We start from the raw sequence: 14,381 nt of genomic DNA, 5'->3' as shown, positions 1-14,381 counted from the left end.
TTGGTCTAGTTGATCCACTTGGTCCAGTCCAACTCTATGATTCTATGATTCTATGATTCTATCATAGTATGAATTAGGTGCTGCCACACGGAAAGATCAGTTGCAGGTTTGATCCCCATATGAGACAGCTGCATATTTCTGCATTGCTACATAGGTAAAAAAGGTAAAGGACCCCTGGATGGTTAAGTCCAGTCAAAGGTGACTGGGGCTGGGCGCTCATCTCACTTTCAGGCCGAGGGAGCTGGCGTTTGTCTGCAGACAACTTTCCAGGTCATGTGGCCAGCATGACTAAATCGCTTCTGGCACAATGAAACAATGTGATGGAAACCAGAGTGCATGGAAACACCATTTACCTTCCCGCCGGAGTGGTACCTATTTACCTACTTGCACTGGGGTGTGCTTTCGAAATGCTAGGTTGGCAGGAGCTGGGACAGAGCAACGGGAGCTCAATCCATCATGGGGATTCGAACTGCTGACCTTCTGATCGGCAAGCCCAAGAGGCTCATTGGTTTAGACCACAGCAACACCCGCATTACAGCGGGTTGGACTAAGTGATCCTCAAGGTCCCTTCCAACTCTACAGTTCTATGATTCCATTATTTTTTTACAAAAGCAGGAAAAGTATTATGTGACACCTGTAACAGGGCCTGTTCCACTGAATGCTGATGGCTTCAGCGGACTCTAGGTAGCCGTGCCAACTAAGCAGGGCTGGAATCTGGGTAACTGACCTTGTATGTGCTTATCAGAGATGCCATCTGCAGAAATCAGCAGTGGCTTTTCTTCCTGGAATGAAACTAGACCTTATCACCCACTAAGACTTGAAAACCAACCTTCTTTTAAAAGGACACCGCCTGGGATTGGTTCCAGATTGGGAACTCTTTATACTGGACCCATTCAAAAGATCTATAGCATCGGCCAAAATTTTTGCACACATGCCTGCACAACCGTGCTCATTTATTAGCTAACAAAATAACTCACAGGCCTAGTCTAATCTAATCCAGGAATGAGCAACTTTAAGATTTGCAGTATCTACTTACTTACTTACTTACTTACTTACTTACTTACTTACATACTTACTTAGTTTAATTAAAAGCTAGTGTCTATCATCTGGAAGTTGGTGCAATGGGGTCTTGTGGTTTCTTGAAGACTAAGGGTGCTTCCAGGTGTGATTTGATTGTGAAATTCCCAGTACAGCCGTACCTTGGTTCTCAAATGGAATCCGTTCCAGAAATCTGCTCAGCTTCCGAAAACATTCAAAAACCAAGGCGCAGCTTCCGATTGGCCGCAGGAGCTTCTGCCGCGTCAAGACATTCGGGTTCCAAAGAACGTTCGCAAACCGGAACACTCACTTCCGGGTTTGCGGCATTAGGGAGCCAAAATGTTTGAGTCGCAAGGCATTCGTGAACCAAGGTACAACTGTACTCATGTACACAGGTTCCCCCCCCCCCCGCAGTGTTCACACAATGCCCCCATCAGCAAAAAGCCAGGCCAAATACATTCCTTTAAATATTCACAGAACAATCCTAACAAGAGAAAGCTGGCACAACTTTTGCTGCTGCTGTGTCGTGTTGGGTTAACTTAACTCCACTTCCAAACTCCGTTCACAAGGAGCTTGATTTACACTGCCCTTTTCACCTGCTTCATTTCTCTGGTTTGGCAGGTCACATAATCAAGATGGTAGGGTTGGAACAGGTGTAAGATTCTCCTGTCCTTGGGCCACTTCCACCACACATGCCAGGGTGACCCCTTTGGGGACTTATACTGGCTTCTGTTCTGATCCACGATGAGGGAATTATGCCATCAGATCTAAGGCTCAGCCAAGGGGAGGGGGTTTTGCTGGCGTAGCCCTGGCTGAACCAGAAACGCCCAACCAAGAACCCGCCAATTCCAAACCCTTTCATCCCAGTGGTGCACGGAAATGCCATTTACCTTCCCGCTGCAGCAGTGCCTGTTTATCTACTTGCACTGGTGTGCTTTTGAGCTGCTAGGTTGGCAGGAGCTGAGACAAAGCAATGGGAGCTCACCCCGTCACAGGGATTTGAACCGCCGACCTGACTGGCAAGTCCAAGAAGCTCAGTGGTTTAGACCACAGCACCACCCCTCTGCCTGCTAAATTTTGAGAACCCTGCTGGCAGCAGCTGTTCTCTTAAGATTTCCACCCCTTGTCCTTTTAGTGCACCCCCCAGGGAGTGGTACTGCCCCCTTTAGCAACCGCTGGTCTAAACTACGGCCAGGCAGCAGCCGCCACAACACCTGCAGCTCTGTTACTCAAGCCACCCTGGGCATCTCAGAGTTGCTGAAAACCACCATCCCAGCCTCACCTCCTCATCTCCTGTAAGTCACTCTTGGCCGCATGCTACCCCAGTGTGAGTCGAACAATGGGTTGTGCTTAAATTTATATTACATGGCATTTTTTTTTTTAAAAAATGCCTGATTTAGAAGAGAAGGGACAGTTTTATTTACAACACCTTTTTGCTTGGGGAAACAGAGCAAATTTAAATACATGTCTCATATTTGGACAACGGAGCTGTCAGTCTCACTTTATAAATCGAGCACTCTCAAAGGAGAGGCAAAATAGAGGTCTATGACTGCCACCTAGTGGATAGAATCGCAAGCTGCTACTTGTTCTTGTAAGTCATTGGTCTTCAATTGACGTTTTATTTATTTTTTGATGGTTCAGAGATGTAATCAAGAAAAGGAGGCATGAATATTTCACAAGCAACGTGCTTGTGCAGTGTCCACAGCTGGCAAGGAAGGGAATTTAAGAAGCCAGCATAAACTGAGTTGGACCACTGGTCCAACCAGCAACTTTAAAAGGTTTTGGATAAAACTCTTTCCAGAGGTTGGAGATGCCAGGTTTTACCTGGGCTCTTTAGCATGCAAAGCAGATGCTCTACATCCTAGGTATGGCCCCTCCTCTAAAGGGAGAGAAAAGGCACACATATTTTTTTTTTTTTTTTAAAAAAAGCTGGGTCCCATGTTAAATGATGGAACTAAAGGTGATGCCGGAGTCAGAAAAGTTTCTCTGTTCTAGAGGATCATTTTAACTCAACCTCCATGAAAAGCAATTGGGATGCAGGTGCCGCTGCGGTCTAAACCACTGAGCCTCTTGGGCTTGCTGATCGGAAGATCAGCGGTTCAAATCCCTGCGATGGGGTGAGCTCCTGTTGCTCTGTCCCAGCTCCTGCCAACCTAGCAGTTCGAAAGCACACCATGCAAGTAGATAAATAGGTACCGCTGCGTCAGGAAGGCAAACGGTGTTTCCGTGCGCTCTGGTTTCCATCACAGTGTCCTGTTGCACCAGAAGTAGTTTAGTCATGCTGGCTACATGACCCAGAAAACTGTCTGTGGACAAACGCCGGCTCCCTAGGCCTGAAAGCGAGATGAGCGCTGCAACCCCATAGCCACCTTTGACTGGACTTAGCCATCCAGGGGTCCTTTACCTTTAACCATGAAAAGCAAATGTTATGCTGTCAGGCACAGGTCATGGTGATGCCAGGTGAAATTTCAATGTTGTATACAGTATTGGGGAGAAGAGAGGTGGGGGGAGAGAAGAGGGAGAGGGGGATAGTAAACTTGTATTATTTTACTTAGTGTATGTGGGAGGTTTCTGTGTCAGCATCACTTGGGTAGGTTCTCTTTCTATTCATTTTTTATTTTCCCTTGGCAGTGAGGGAGGTTGGGGGCGGGAGACAGGACATGTTTGGTTGTCTTTAGTTGACTGCAGGGTATTGAGGAGGGCTTGGAAATATCCTTTATCTTATTCCACTTCCTCCTCCACCCTTTTCTTCCCCTCCAGCTAGAGAACAATTAGAATATGCCCCAGATTCTCATGCTGGTGCCCACAGTCTAGGGTGCTGGGAGTTCTAGTCCAAACATCTTGAGGGTACTAGGTTCAGGAAGACTGCAGGGATAATATTCATTATTGTTTATATATACAATTAAGATACTAAATCCAGTTCAGTGTTGGTCATTTGTTCTTTATTTTAAGATGTCGTAGTGGTTTCATGGTGCACAGCCATGTTTTCTTTTTATGAGTTGGTGGTTAATAAATATTGTTATAAATTAAATAATATAATAAAATTAACGCTTGCGTGCGCCCCTTGGTTAATTCCTCCACCCGCCCACCCCCCACGCATCAACAGCCCTCAATATTTTTTATTTCCCCACCACCAGAATAAAACAAAGAGCCATTTCCCCCCATTCAGCACTCATTGTTTGCATCACTATGCTGCCCCCTTCGTCCCCATTCATCTGTTGTGATGTCATCATAGAGCCATTGTAGTTTCCTAGGCGACTATAGTCAACAATTGTTCCCCCAACCCGTTTCCGTATCCACCTCTCATGAGTTACAATGGCTTCCTTAGTTCCAGAGACTTTGGATAACCCACCTCGGCCTTCAGGTGATGGATCTGGGAAGAACATTGCAGGGTCTGAGAGGGAAAGCAAGAGCCTAACTAGTTGTAGGAAAAACAAAACAGAAGGGTGCAGAATTGAGACTGTGAACCAGGAGTTCCATGGCCCAATTCAGCCTCCTAAATTGTGCTGGCTGACCCTAAACGGACAACCCAGAGGAAGGTGTGGTGGCTTGGAAGCCCTTGGTGGAGCTCTTTGAGAAGAAGGGGCTTGGCTGAACATTATGTGATCTTCAAGGAGAACTAGTAGCTGAAATGAAGTATAGAGGAATGATGGAGACCCGCTTTTGCCAACCTGGAGCTTTGCAGATGGTTTGGTCAACAACTCCCAGCAGCTCCAGTGGCAGCCCAAAACATCTGGAATGGTCCAGGCTTGCAAAGGCTGATAGACTCCACAAATCAATGCCACTCATAAGAAAACTGGACCCATGTAGACTGTAAAAGTTTTTCACCTTTCTCATCAGCTTCTTCACTGCCTATCGGCCACTCTCCATCTGTCACATTCTCTCAGTTCCTTTATCCACCCATCCCTTTGTTTTCGACGGTCATCATCTTTTCCCCCACTTTCATTTGCCAAATCCACTTCCATGCTTACACATCCTGACTCTCTTGAGGTCACAGTTGAATGAAACTAGCATATTGGCTGGCATATTAGTATCCTTAGAGAGCTGCTTTGCCCAACAGGACTGACCCCAGCTTATACACACCAATGCAGCCCTCCCAAAAATGTCACCCTGCCATAAAAATAAAAAAACACACCCCAAATAATTCAAGGATAAAGCACAAGAAGAAAAGCAGTAAGAAAAAGCTCATCATTCATCCAGTTCACCTTTAAAAGGCCTTGATAAATGAAAAGGTCTTGGACCTATCAGTAAATTTTATTGGAAAGGGGTGGGGAGTAATAACTGTTGGGTAGAATAGGTGTCACTATTGAAAAACCTTTGTGTGGATCTTCCTTTGTCTCTTTTGCAAAACTACTGTCAAATCTAGTTGGAGGTCTACAGATAGTTTAGCTTACTAGTTAGTCTAAACCACAAAGCCGATCGGGCTTGCCGATCGGAAGCTTAGTGGTACGAATCCCCGCGATGGAGTGAGCTTCCGTTGCTCTGCCCCAGCTCCTGCCAATCTAGCAGTTTGAAAGCACACCAGTACAAGGAGATAAATAGGTACCACTGTGGTGGGAAGGTAAATGGCATTTCTGTGCGCTCTGGCACTCGTCAAGGTGTTCCATTGTTCCAGTCATTCTCTTGGGTCATCACTGTGTTCCTCTTAGTGAGAGAGTTGTGTGTGGGGGGGGCGTGTCTTATCTCATTTGTGCTAGGGTACGGAGAAAGCAAAAGTGAGAATCTCTCCCACTGTTCAAAGGGGGATCTCTGCTGTTTCTTACCTACTCCAAATCACAGCACCAATGAGATATCTGGGGTGATTATCTGTAGTATCTCGGGCATCCTGCTCACCAGAGACTCAGAGCAACTTGTCTCCAGCAAGCGAATGAGTGGATTTGCTGCCATTCGATCCTGACCCTTTGGGTTGTACACTCACAGGTGATGAAGGGATCCCAGGTCTCCCTGCCCCGCTGCAACAGGGCAAGCCCCTCCCCATTGCAGCAAGCGGTACCAAGCCTGGGGGAGGGAACCCCTCGCAAGACTTCCTGCTTCCTCCACCTCTTCTGCCATCGCCCCATCTCTTTAGCCAGGCGGCTCCACACAACACCTCTCCCGGAGTTGTCTACAGCCTGCCGGGCTCCACCGCAGCAACCACCTCATCACCCCCGAGGCTGGTCCAAACTCTCCCGGGCTCCTTCCCAGATATCTACGACGGAGACATGAAAAAGTGGGAGGACCATTTCCGCAGCATCCAGAGAGCCTACAAAGAGTTTGGCAAGGAGGATGACTTTGCGATCCGGGTGCTCACGGAAGATTTCACCCTCCCGTTCCCTTTCGCCTGGCCCAGCAAGGGGGAGGCGTCCCGCCAGCTGGCGTACGACCCCTCGGACTGCTCCGGCTTCGATTTCTTCCTGCATCCAGGGCAACCGGTCCCTCACCTCCTCCAGCCGCTGCATGCCACCACCCAGGCATTCTTCAAGAAGAGGCGTTTGGAGCAACTGGCTCTCAGTTATGCCAGCAAAGCGTCCCTCGCCGGCGCTCCTGGGCTGCCCACGCCGCAAGAAACGAGTCCCACCTTGCGGCCGGACATCATGGTCATCACCAGCGTGCCCTGCGTGGCTGCGGCTCCCGGCGAGCCGCCTTTCCTCCTGCAAGACGGCAAAGGCCACAGGAACATCCAACCTGCCCCAATAGCTATCCCAAGCTCAGCACCAATGCAGTCCATCAACCTCCAGTTCATGAGCCCCACACATCATGGGCAGTTTTAGTCCTCTTGGACATTCTAGATCAAAGGAAGGCAACCTGATACTCTCCAGGTATTGAGCTCCCATCAGTCCTTGTAGCTTGGATATTAGTCAGGGGTGATGGAAACATCTGCAGGGCATCATGTTGACCACCACTATTCCAGATGTTAGCAATAGTCCCCAAGCAGGACGTATTTTAAAGACTTTTTAAAAGACCCAACACCTTCATCCCAGCTCTTCTCAGCATTGGTGCTCTGAACATCTAACTGAGGCTAGCAGCTGAGCTGCTAAACACTTTGCGTACAGCAACAGATGTCCACCTTGCAACCAGAGTCTGGCTCCCTAGAGAGGACATTAATAAAAAAAGCTTTCTGTCTTCCACTCTGTAGAGCTTTGGTGTTGAGATCATTGGGATGGGGGCAGGCGCTGTCCAATAGTCACTTGCTTTCTAAGTAAAAATACTTCTACACCAATCTGTAGACTGGACTACTGCAATGTGCTCTATGCAGGGGCTACCCTTGAATATGGGCAGCTGGTATAGAATTTTGTGGCCTGACTGTTCCAACAGAAAAGACCACGAAAAGAAGGTATTTGTATTGCCACAGCTGTCCAGGATGCCACCAAACTACTGGACCCAATTCAAGGTGGTTGCAATTACCTTTATAAACCCTGAGCAGTCTTGAGCCTAGCATGCTTTAGGGAGAACATCCTCCCACTTCTTCCAACCCTTGCTCTCAGGTCCAGGGACAGTGGAAGAGTCTCCCTTAGGTTATGGATTCTCCTTCATTCAGTGGTGTAGCGTGGGTTGTCAGCACCCGGGGCAAGGCAAGTAATTTGCGCACCCTAACCCCCAGATGTTGCACCCGGTGCGGCTGGCCCCCCCTGCACCCCCTACGCTACGCCACTGCCTTCATTTGAGGCTTTTAAGCAGAGCTTAGATGGTCCTGTCACCTAGATGACCCTTCGAGTCCCCTCAAACTCTACAATTCTATGAAACCTCAGCAACTGTAACATCCTTTAGGAGGGTGTGTGGTTTCACTGAATGGTGGAGGGTCTTCTCAGTGGTAGAACCTACATTGTGGAAGAATCTTCCCAGAGAAGATTCTTTACTCTCTTAACTATTCATGTTTTACCAGAAAATGAAGACAAACTTGTTTTCCAACCCCTCCACAGACAAAGTATCTGCTGATTTGTGTTTGGGTTTTTTTTGCTCTAGCTCTTACCAATAATTTCCTTGCTGTGCTGGATTTTGTTTTTTGTAAATGGTTTTCTATTTCTTTCGTTAGTCATTTTAGTTTAGCTTTGTTGCACACCACCAAGAGTGCTTTGTAGAAAAGCAACAAACATTTAAAATAAATTTAAAAATTCAGAAGTGCTGGGAGAGAGGGTGGGCAGGAAAGTAGATTCTCTTTGTTCTTCTGTCCTCATCGTCACACAACTGATTAAATGTATCCACCAAAGTTGGACATCCCTTCTAGATTCACACTGTGGATTCCAAGCGGTAGCAGAGGGGAGTGATCTGATCCCCACAACGTTTGGCAGTGTGGTGAGCATGAGCTGCGGAGGATGCTTTCGCCTTTGGAATAAGATGTTACAGCTCTGCTGGGGAAAACTGGATGGCGTCAAAGACTGACTGGATGCCAAGGATCAGTAGGAGGAACCGGCTGGAGAACCAAGGGAAGAAGGCTCAGAGCCCGGGGAGTGGTGGTGGGACAGTGATGAGTGGTCAGAGAAAGAAGAGAGAGAAGACTGGGAAGTGGTGGTGTCGGAAGCTGAAGGGGAACAGGGCTTAGTGAGCAGGAAGAGTCTGTGGCAGAGAGCGGTCCAGAATCAGAGGCAGAAGCTGAAGCAGGTGAGGAGGCAGGAGAGAGGCCAAGAGACAGAGATAATAATAATAATAATAATAATAATAATAATAATAATAATTTATTATTTATACCCCGCCCATCTGGCTGGGTTTCCCCAACTACTCTGGGCAGCTTCCAACAAAACACTAAAATACATTAACCTATTAAACATTAAAAGCTTCCCTAAACAAGGCTGCCTTCAGATGTCTTCTAAAAGTTTAGTACAGTGGTACCCCGCAAGACGAACGCCTCGCAAGACGGAAAACCCGCTAGACGAAAGGGTTTTCTGTTTTGGAGGCGCTTCGCAAAACGAATTTCCCTATGGGCTTGCTTCGCAAGACGACAGCCCATAGGGAAATCTCCGGGACAGCGGGGAAGCGCAGCGCGTCTTCCCCACTGTCCTCGGACCTCCTCCCCCCCCCCCCGCCCGGCATCAGAACGAAGCTCCGATGCCGGGCGGGGGGGGGGGAAGCCTCCTTCCCCCTCCCGGCATCAGAACGAAGCTCCGATGCCGGGCGGTGGGGGGGGAAAGCCTCCTTCCCCCTCCCGGCATCAGAACGAAGCTCCGATGCCGGGCGGGGGGGGGGGGGAAAGCCTCCTTCCCCCGCCCGGCATCAGAACAAAGCTCCGATGCCGGGCGGGGGGGGGGAAAGCCTCCTTCCCCCGCCCGGCATCGGAACGAAGCTCCGATGCCGGGCGGTGGGGGGGGGGAAGCCTCCTTCCCCCTCCCGGCATCAGAACGAAGCTCCGATGCCAGGCGGTGGGGGGGGGGGAAAGCCTCCTTCCCCCGCCCGGCATCGGATGGCTTTCCTGAAGACTTGGGGTGGGAGGAGGGTTTTCCTTCCCACCGCCAACATTCAGAATGCTGTTCTGAATGTTGGCGGTGCGGAGGAAAAACCCTCCTCCCACGCAAGCCCCGGGAACAGAGGGAAAGCGCTGCGCGCCTTCCCCTCTGTTCCCGTACCTGTCCTGAAGGCTTGCGGTGGGGAGAAAAGCCCTTCTCCGCACCGCCAGCCTGGCAAGCGGTTTCCCTAGGAACGCATTAATTGATTTTCAATGCATTCCTATGGGAAACCGTGCTTCGCAAGACGAAAAACTCGCAAGAAGAAAAAACTTGCGGAACCAATTAATTTCGTCTTGCGAGGCACCACTGTAGTTATTTTTCTCTTTGACATCTGGTGGGAGGGCATTCCACAAGGTGGGTGCCACTGCCGAGAAGGCCCTCTGCCTGGTTCCCTGTAACTTGGCTTCTCACAATGAGGGAACCGCCAGAAGGCCCTCAGCACTGGACCTCAGTGTCCGGGCAGAACAATGGGGAGGTAGAGACGCTCCTTCAGGTATACTGGACCGAGGCTGTTTAGAGCTTTAAAGGTCAGCACCAACACTTTGAATTGTGCTCAGAAACGTACTGGGAGCCAGTGTAGGGTCTGCTTCAACAAGCTTCCCTCTCCTTTGGTCTCCCAGAACCAGAAGAGGCATGAAAAGGGCAGAGGAGATACTGGTGACACACATACATAGTCTCCAATTGCTTGGGGAAGAGAGGAGGGGGACTTAAGCACCTGTGGGAAGGTGGTCACCTTCAGTCTCAGCAACAGCTTCATGGGGAGCAAGACCTGCAGGAGATGAGTTGCTGTGCTCATTAGGCCTGACACTCCTGTGCAGATCATGTTTCTGCTAATAAAGACTTAACTCCCACTTGCCAGTGTGATTTACTGCTGGCTCACTCCTGACGGGAGGACACAGTGATGGAAAGGGAAGTGATTTTACTTTGCTGCAATTGTTTCTACAATGTACGGCTGCCTTCCGCAGCCTGGTACGCACCCAGACTTTGGAACTACAACTCCCATCACCTCTCAAAGCTTAGCCAGCGGTCAGGGATGAATGGAGTTGCAGTTCAACACCTGGAAAGCTACATGTTCTCCATCCCTGATCTAAACATTATTCAAAGCAATCACTTTGGAGCTGCTCTCATGAGGGACCTGAAACTCAGAATTGCTATGGAACCAAGGAAACATGAAGTCACATGAGCAGATTAGGATATGCAAATCTACTATAATAATAATAATAATTTATTATTTATACCCCACCCATCTGGCTGGGCTTCCCCAGCCACTCTTTTGGAAAGCCACTCCTTTCCAAAAAAAAATTAAAATAATGTAATACATCAAACATTAAAAGCTTCCCTAAACAGGGCTGCCTTCAGATGTCTTCTAAAAGTTTGGTAGTTGTTGTTCTCTTTGACATCTGGTGGGAGGGCGTTCCACAGGGAGGGCGCCACTACCAAGAAGGCCCTCTGCCTGGTTCCCTGTAACTTGGCTTCTCGCAGTGAGGGAACCGCCAGAAGGCCCTCGGTGCTGGACCTCAGTGTCTGGGTAGAATGATACTGGACCAAGGCCGTTTAGGGCTTTAAAGGTCAGCACCAACACTTTGAATTGTGCTCAGAAACGTACTGGGAGCCAATGTAGGTCTTTCAAGACCAGTGTTATATGGTCTCAGCAGCCGCTCCCAGTCACCAGTCTGGCTGCCGCGTTCTGGATTAGTTTTAGTTTCCGGGTCACCTTCAAAGGTAGCCCCATGTAGAGCGCATTGCAGTAGTCCAAGCGGGAGATAACCAGAGCATACACCACTCTGGCGAGGCAGTCCGCAGGCAGTTAGGGTCTCAGCCTAGGTACCAGATGGAGCTGGTAAATAGCTGCCCTGGACACAGATCTGACCTGTGCCTCCATGGACAGCTGTGAGTCCAAAATGACTCCCAGGCTGCGCACCTGGTCCTTCAGGGGCACAGTTACCCCATTCAGGACCAGGGAATCCTCCACACCTGCCCGCCTCCTGTCCCCCCAAAACAGTACTTCTGTCTTGTCAGGATTCAACCTCAATCTGTTAGCCGCCATCCAACCTCCAACCGCCTCCAGACACTCACACAGGACCTTCACTGCCTTCACTGGTTCTGATTTGAAAGAGAGGTAGAGCTGGGTATCATCCGCATACTGATGAACACCCAGCCCAAACCCCTTGATGATCTCTCCCAGCGGCTGCATGTAGATGTTGAAAAGCATGGGGGAGAGGACAGAACCCTGAGGCACCCCACAAGTGAGAGCCCAGGGGTCTGAACACTCATCTCCCCCCCCCCACTTTCTGAACACGGTCCAGGAGGAAGGAGCGGAACCACTGTATGACAGTGCCCCCAGCTCCCAGCCCCTCAAGACGGTCCAGAAGGATGTTATGGTTGATGGTGTCAAAGGCCACTGAGAGATCCAGCAGAACTAGGAAACAGCTCTCACCTTTGTCCCCAGCCCATCGGAGATCATCAACCAGTGCGACCAAGGCAGTTTCAGTCCCATGATGAGGCCTGAATCCCGACTGGAAGGGATCCAGGCCAAAAAGAGCAGGTGATGTCACAAGGCTGTCCGTCTTGAACTGCAGGGAAGTGAGACCCACTCGGGGAAGGCCTGTAGCTTAGTGGTAGAGCATCTTGAAGGTCCCAGGTTCAATCCCTGGCATCTCCAGGTAAAGGTGTGAATATCCTCAAAGAGCTACTGCCAATCAGTGTTTCTCAAAACTTGTTTGACTTTTGTTGGACCCCATCATCCCTAGGGGTCAGAAGGGACTAATGGGGTCAGAAGGACCAGGGGTCAGAAGGGACTAACGGTCGGACTCGGTAAGACAGCTTCCCATAACAACCATGTAATAACAGAGAAAAATAATTAAGAAGCTCCCCCAATCGTTAACTCTTAGCTTGAGTCAGATAGGAGACCTGGAAAGGTCACATTTCCCTCCCCCCCCCCAGCTGTCAACCTTCCCTTTTTTTTGGAGGGAAATTCCCTTATTCCAGCGCCGTTTCCCGCTGCTATCGCGGATTGTTAGATATCCCGTAGACTGTCCCCGGGACAGGTGAGGCTGCTGATCCCTTATTTTCAAATCTGAAAGTTGACAGCTATGCCCCACCCCCCACTGGCCTAATGTTCCCCACCCCAATCCTACACTAAGGTTGCTTAAGCTAAGAAAGGCCGGAGCTGGGTTTGTGCCTGGAAGAAAAATACAGTGGTACCTCAGGTTACATACGCTTCAGGTTACAGACTCCGCTAACCCAGAAATAGTACCTCGGGTTAAGAACTTTGCTTCAGGATGAGAACAGAAATCGCGCAGAGGCAGCGTGGCGGCAGCGGGAGGCCCCATTAGCTAAAGTGGTGCTTCAGGTTAAGAACAGTTTCAGGTTAAGAACAGACCTCCAGAACGAATTAAGTTCTTAACCCGAGGTACCACTGTACCTGCATCTTCTATGTACAGTATTTTTTGCTCTATAAGACTCCCTTTTCCCTCCTAAAAAGTAAGGGGAAATGTGTGTGCGTCTTATGGAGCGAATGCAGGCTGCGCAGCTATCCCAAAAGAGGGATCGCTGCTATCACTGCACAGCGATCCCTCTTGTTGTTCTGGCTTCTGAGATTCAGAATTTCCCCTCCCCCCCTTGTTTTCCTCCTCCAAAAACTAGGTGTGTCTTGTGGTCTGGAGCGTCTTATAGAGCGAAAAATACGGTACCTTGTCCCAAGTTCCATTGAAGAAAAGTAATGTACACACACACACACACACATATATATGGGGTAATCAGTGGATGCTCCCAGACTCTGGAACTCCCTCCCTGGAGAAGGGGTAAAAATAAAGAAATAAATAATAGTGTCAGCTGAGTGGTTAATGCACTTAACAACCATCCACCCTATGCAATTTGCCCAGTCCTCTTTTAAAGCAGTCCAAGTTCGTGACCATCACTGCCTCCTGAGGGAGCAAATGCCATAATTTAACTGTGCACTGCTTTTAGTCTACTTTACAGCAAGCTACAGTGGTGCCTCGCAAGACGAAATTAATCCGTTCCGCGAGTCTCTTTGTCTTGCGGTTTTTTCGTCTTGCGAAGCACGGCTATTAGCGGCTTAGCGGCTATTAACGGCTTAGCGGCTTTAAGAAAAGGAAACAAACTCGCAAGAACTCGCAAAACGTTTCGTCTTGCAAAGCAAGCCCATAGGGAAATTCGTCTTGCGGAACAACTCAAAAAACGGAAAACTCTTTCGTCTTGCGCATTTCTCGTCTTGCGAGGCATTCGTCTTGCGAGGTACCACTGTATTAGGAGCTTTCACTCTGGCATCATGGATTGGCACAGCTAAGCACAATATCCACAGGGTGGCCCTAGCCCTTCCATCAATCTCATGTTAGCAGGGCTGTTGGCCGTTTGCAAATTTCCGTCGCCACCCCACATGATTGACATGCAATTTTGCATGGGGTTTCCCTCAGCTCACAATTTGGCTCTCACCATGCCTGAAAACAGGCAAACAAGAATTCCCTTCCTCCTGCCACTCAAAGAGAGTAAGCCCGCCCCCGGAAGCCTTCATTGGTAAATGCATCTTAATCGCGTGACTTCTTCTGGCCTACCACAGCTCAAGAGAGGCCTCCCACCCCCACCCCCACCCCGCTGGTTGTTTTGTAGCCCTTTGACAACTGAATCGCCAGGCTCGCTGGATGTCAAGCTACAGGATCTCCTATCTGAGCCGCCTGAGATCGCTGGAAGGAAAGCTGCAATCCTGCACGCCCGCCCACTTCCTTATAAAAAGGGGCTTATTACAATTTAACAGAATCGACTGCCAAGTAAACATGCAAAATAGAAGCAGCAAGTCTCGCCTCTCTGCGTCGTTAACACACACACACCCCGCGCGCTTTTTAGTGGATGGGATCGTGCACGCTCGCCTTAAATTAGGGACGGGGAACCTGCAGCCATTCAGGAGTC

General features: G+C 49.4%; 1 protein-coding gene across 1 annotated transcript; it reads left to right on the top strand.

The window, feature by feature from the left end:
• The first annotated feature begins 4,215 nt into the window (after positions 1-4,215).
• LOC309537244 (uncharacterized protein C8orf90 homolog) lies at positions 4,216-7,145 on the top strand. Its single transcript, XM_082231954.1, has 2 exons — positions 4,216-4,402; positions 5,959-7,145. The coding sequence occupies exons 1-2, from the start codon at positions 4,354-4,356 to the stop codon at positions 6,786-6,788; spliced, it is 879 nt and encodes a 292-aa protein (XP_082088080.1). The 5' UTR covers positions 4,216-4,353; the 3' UTR covers positions 6,789-7,145.
• The last annotated feature ends 7,236 nt before the right edge of the window (positions 7,146-14,381 follow it).

The sequence above is a fragment of the Podarcis vaucheri genome (assembly GCF_965113315.1).
Source record: "Podarcis vaucheri genome assembly, chromosome: 7".
Classification (NCBI taxonomy): Eukaryota; Metazoa; Chordata; class Lepidosauria; order Squamata; family Lacertidae; genus Podarcis; species Podarcis vaucheri.
This window is presented reverse-complemented; position numbering and strand designations above follow the sequence as displayed.

What these genes read in the sequence shown, in the direction of transcription:
- LOC309537244 (XM_082231954.1), top strand. Translation starts at nt 4,354, where the DNA reads ATGGCTTCCTTAGTTCCAGAGACTTTGGATAACCCACCTCGGCCTTCA. An exon ending in TAACCCACCTCGGCCTTCAG is followed by an intron (nt 4,403 to 5,958) that starts GTGATGGATCTG and finishes GTACACTCACAG; the next exon opens with GTGATGAAGGGATCCCAGGT.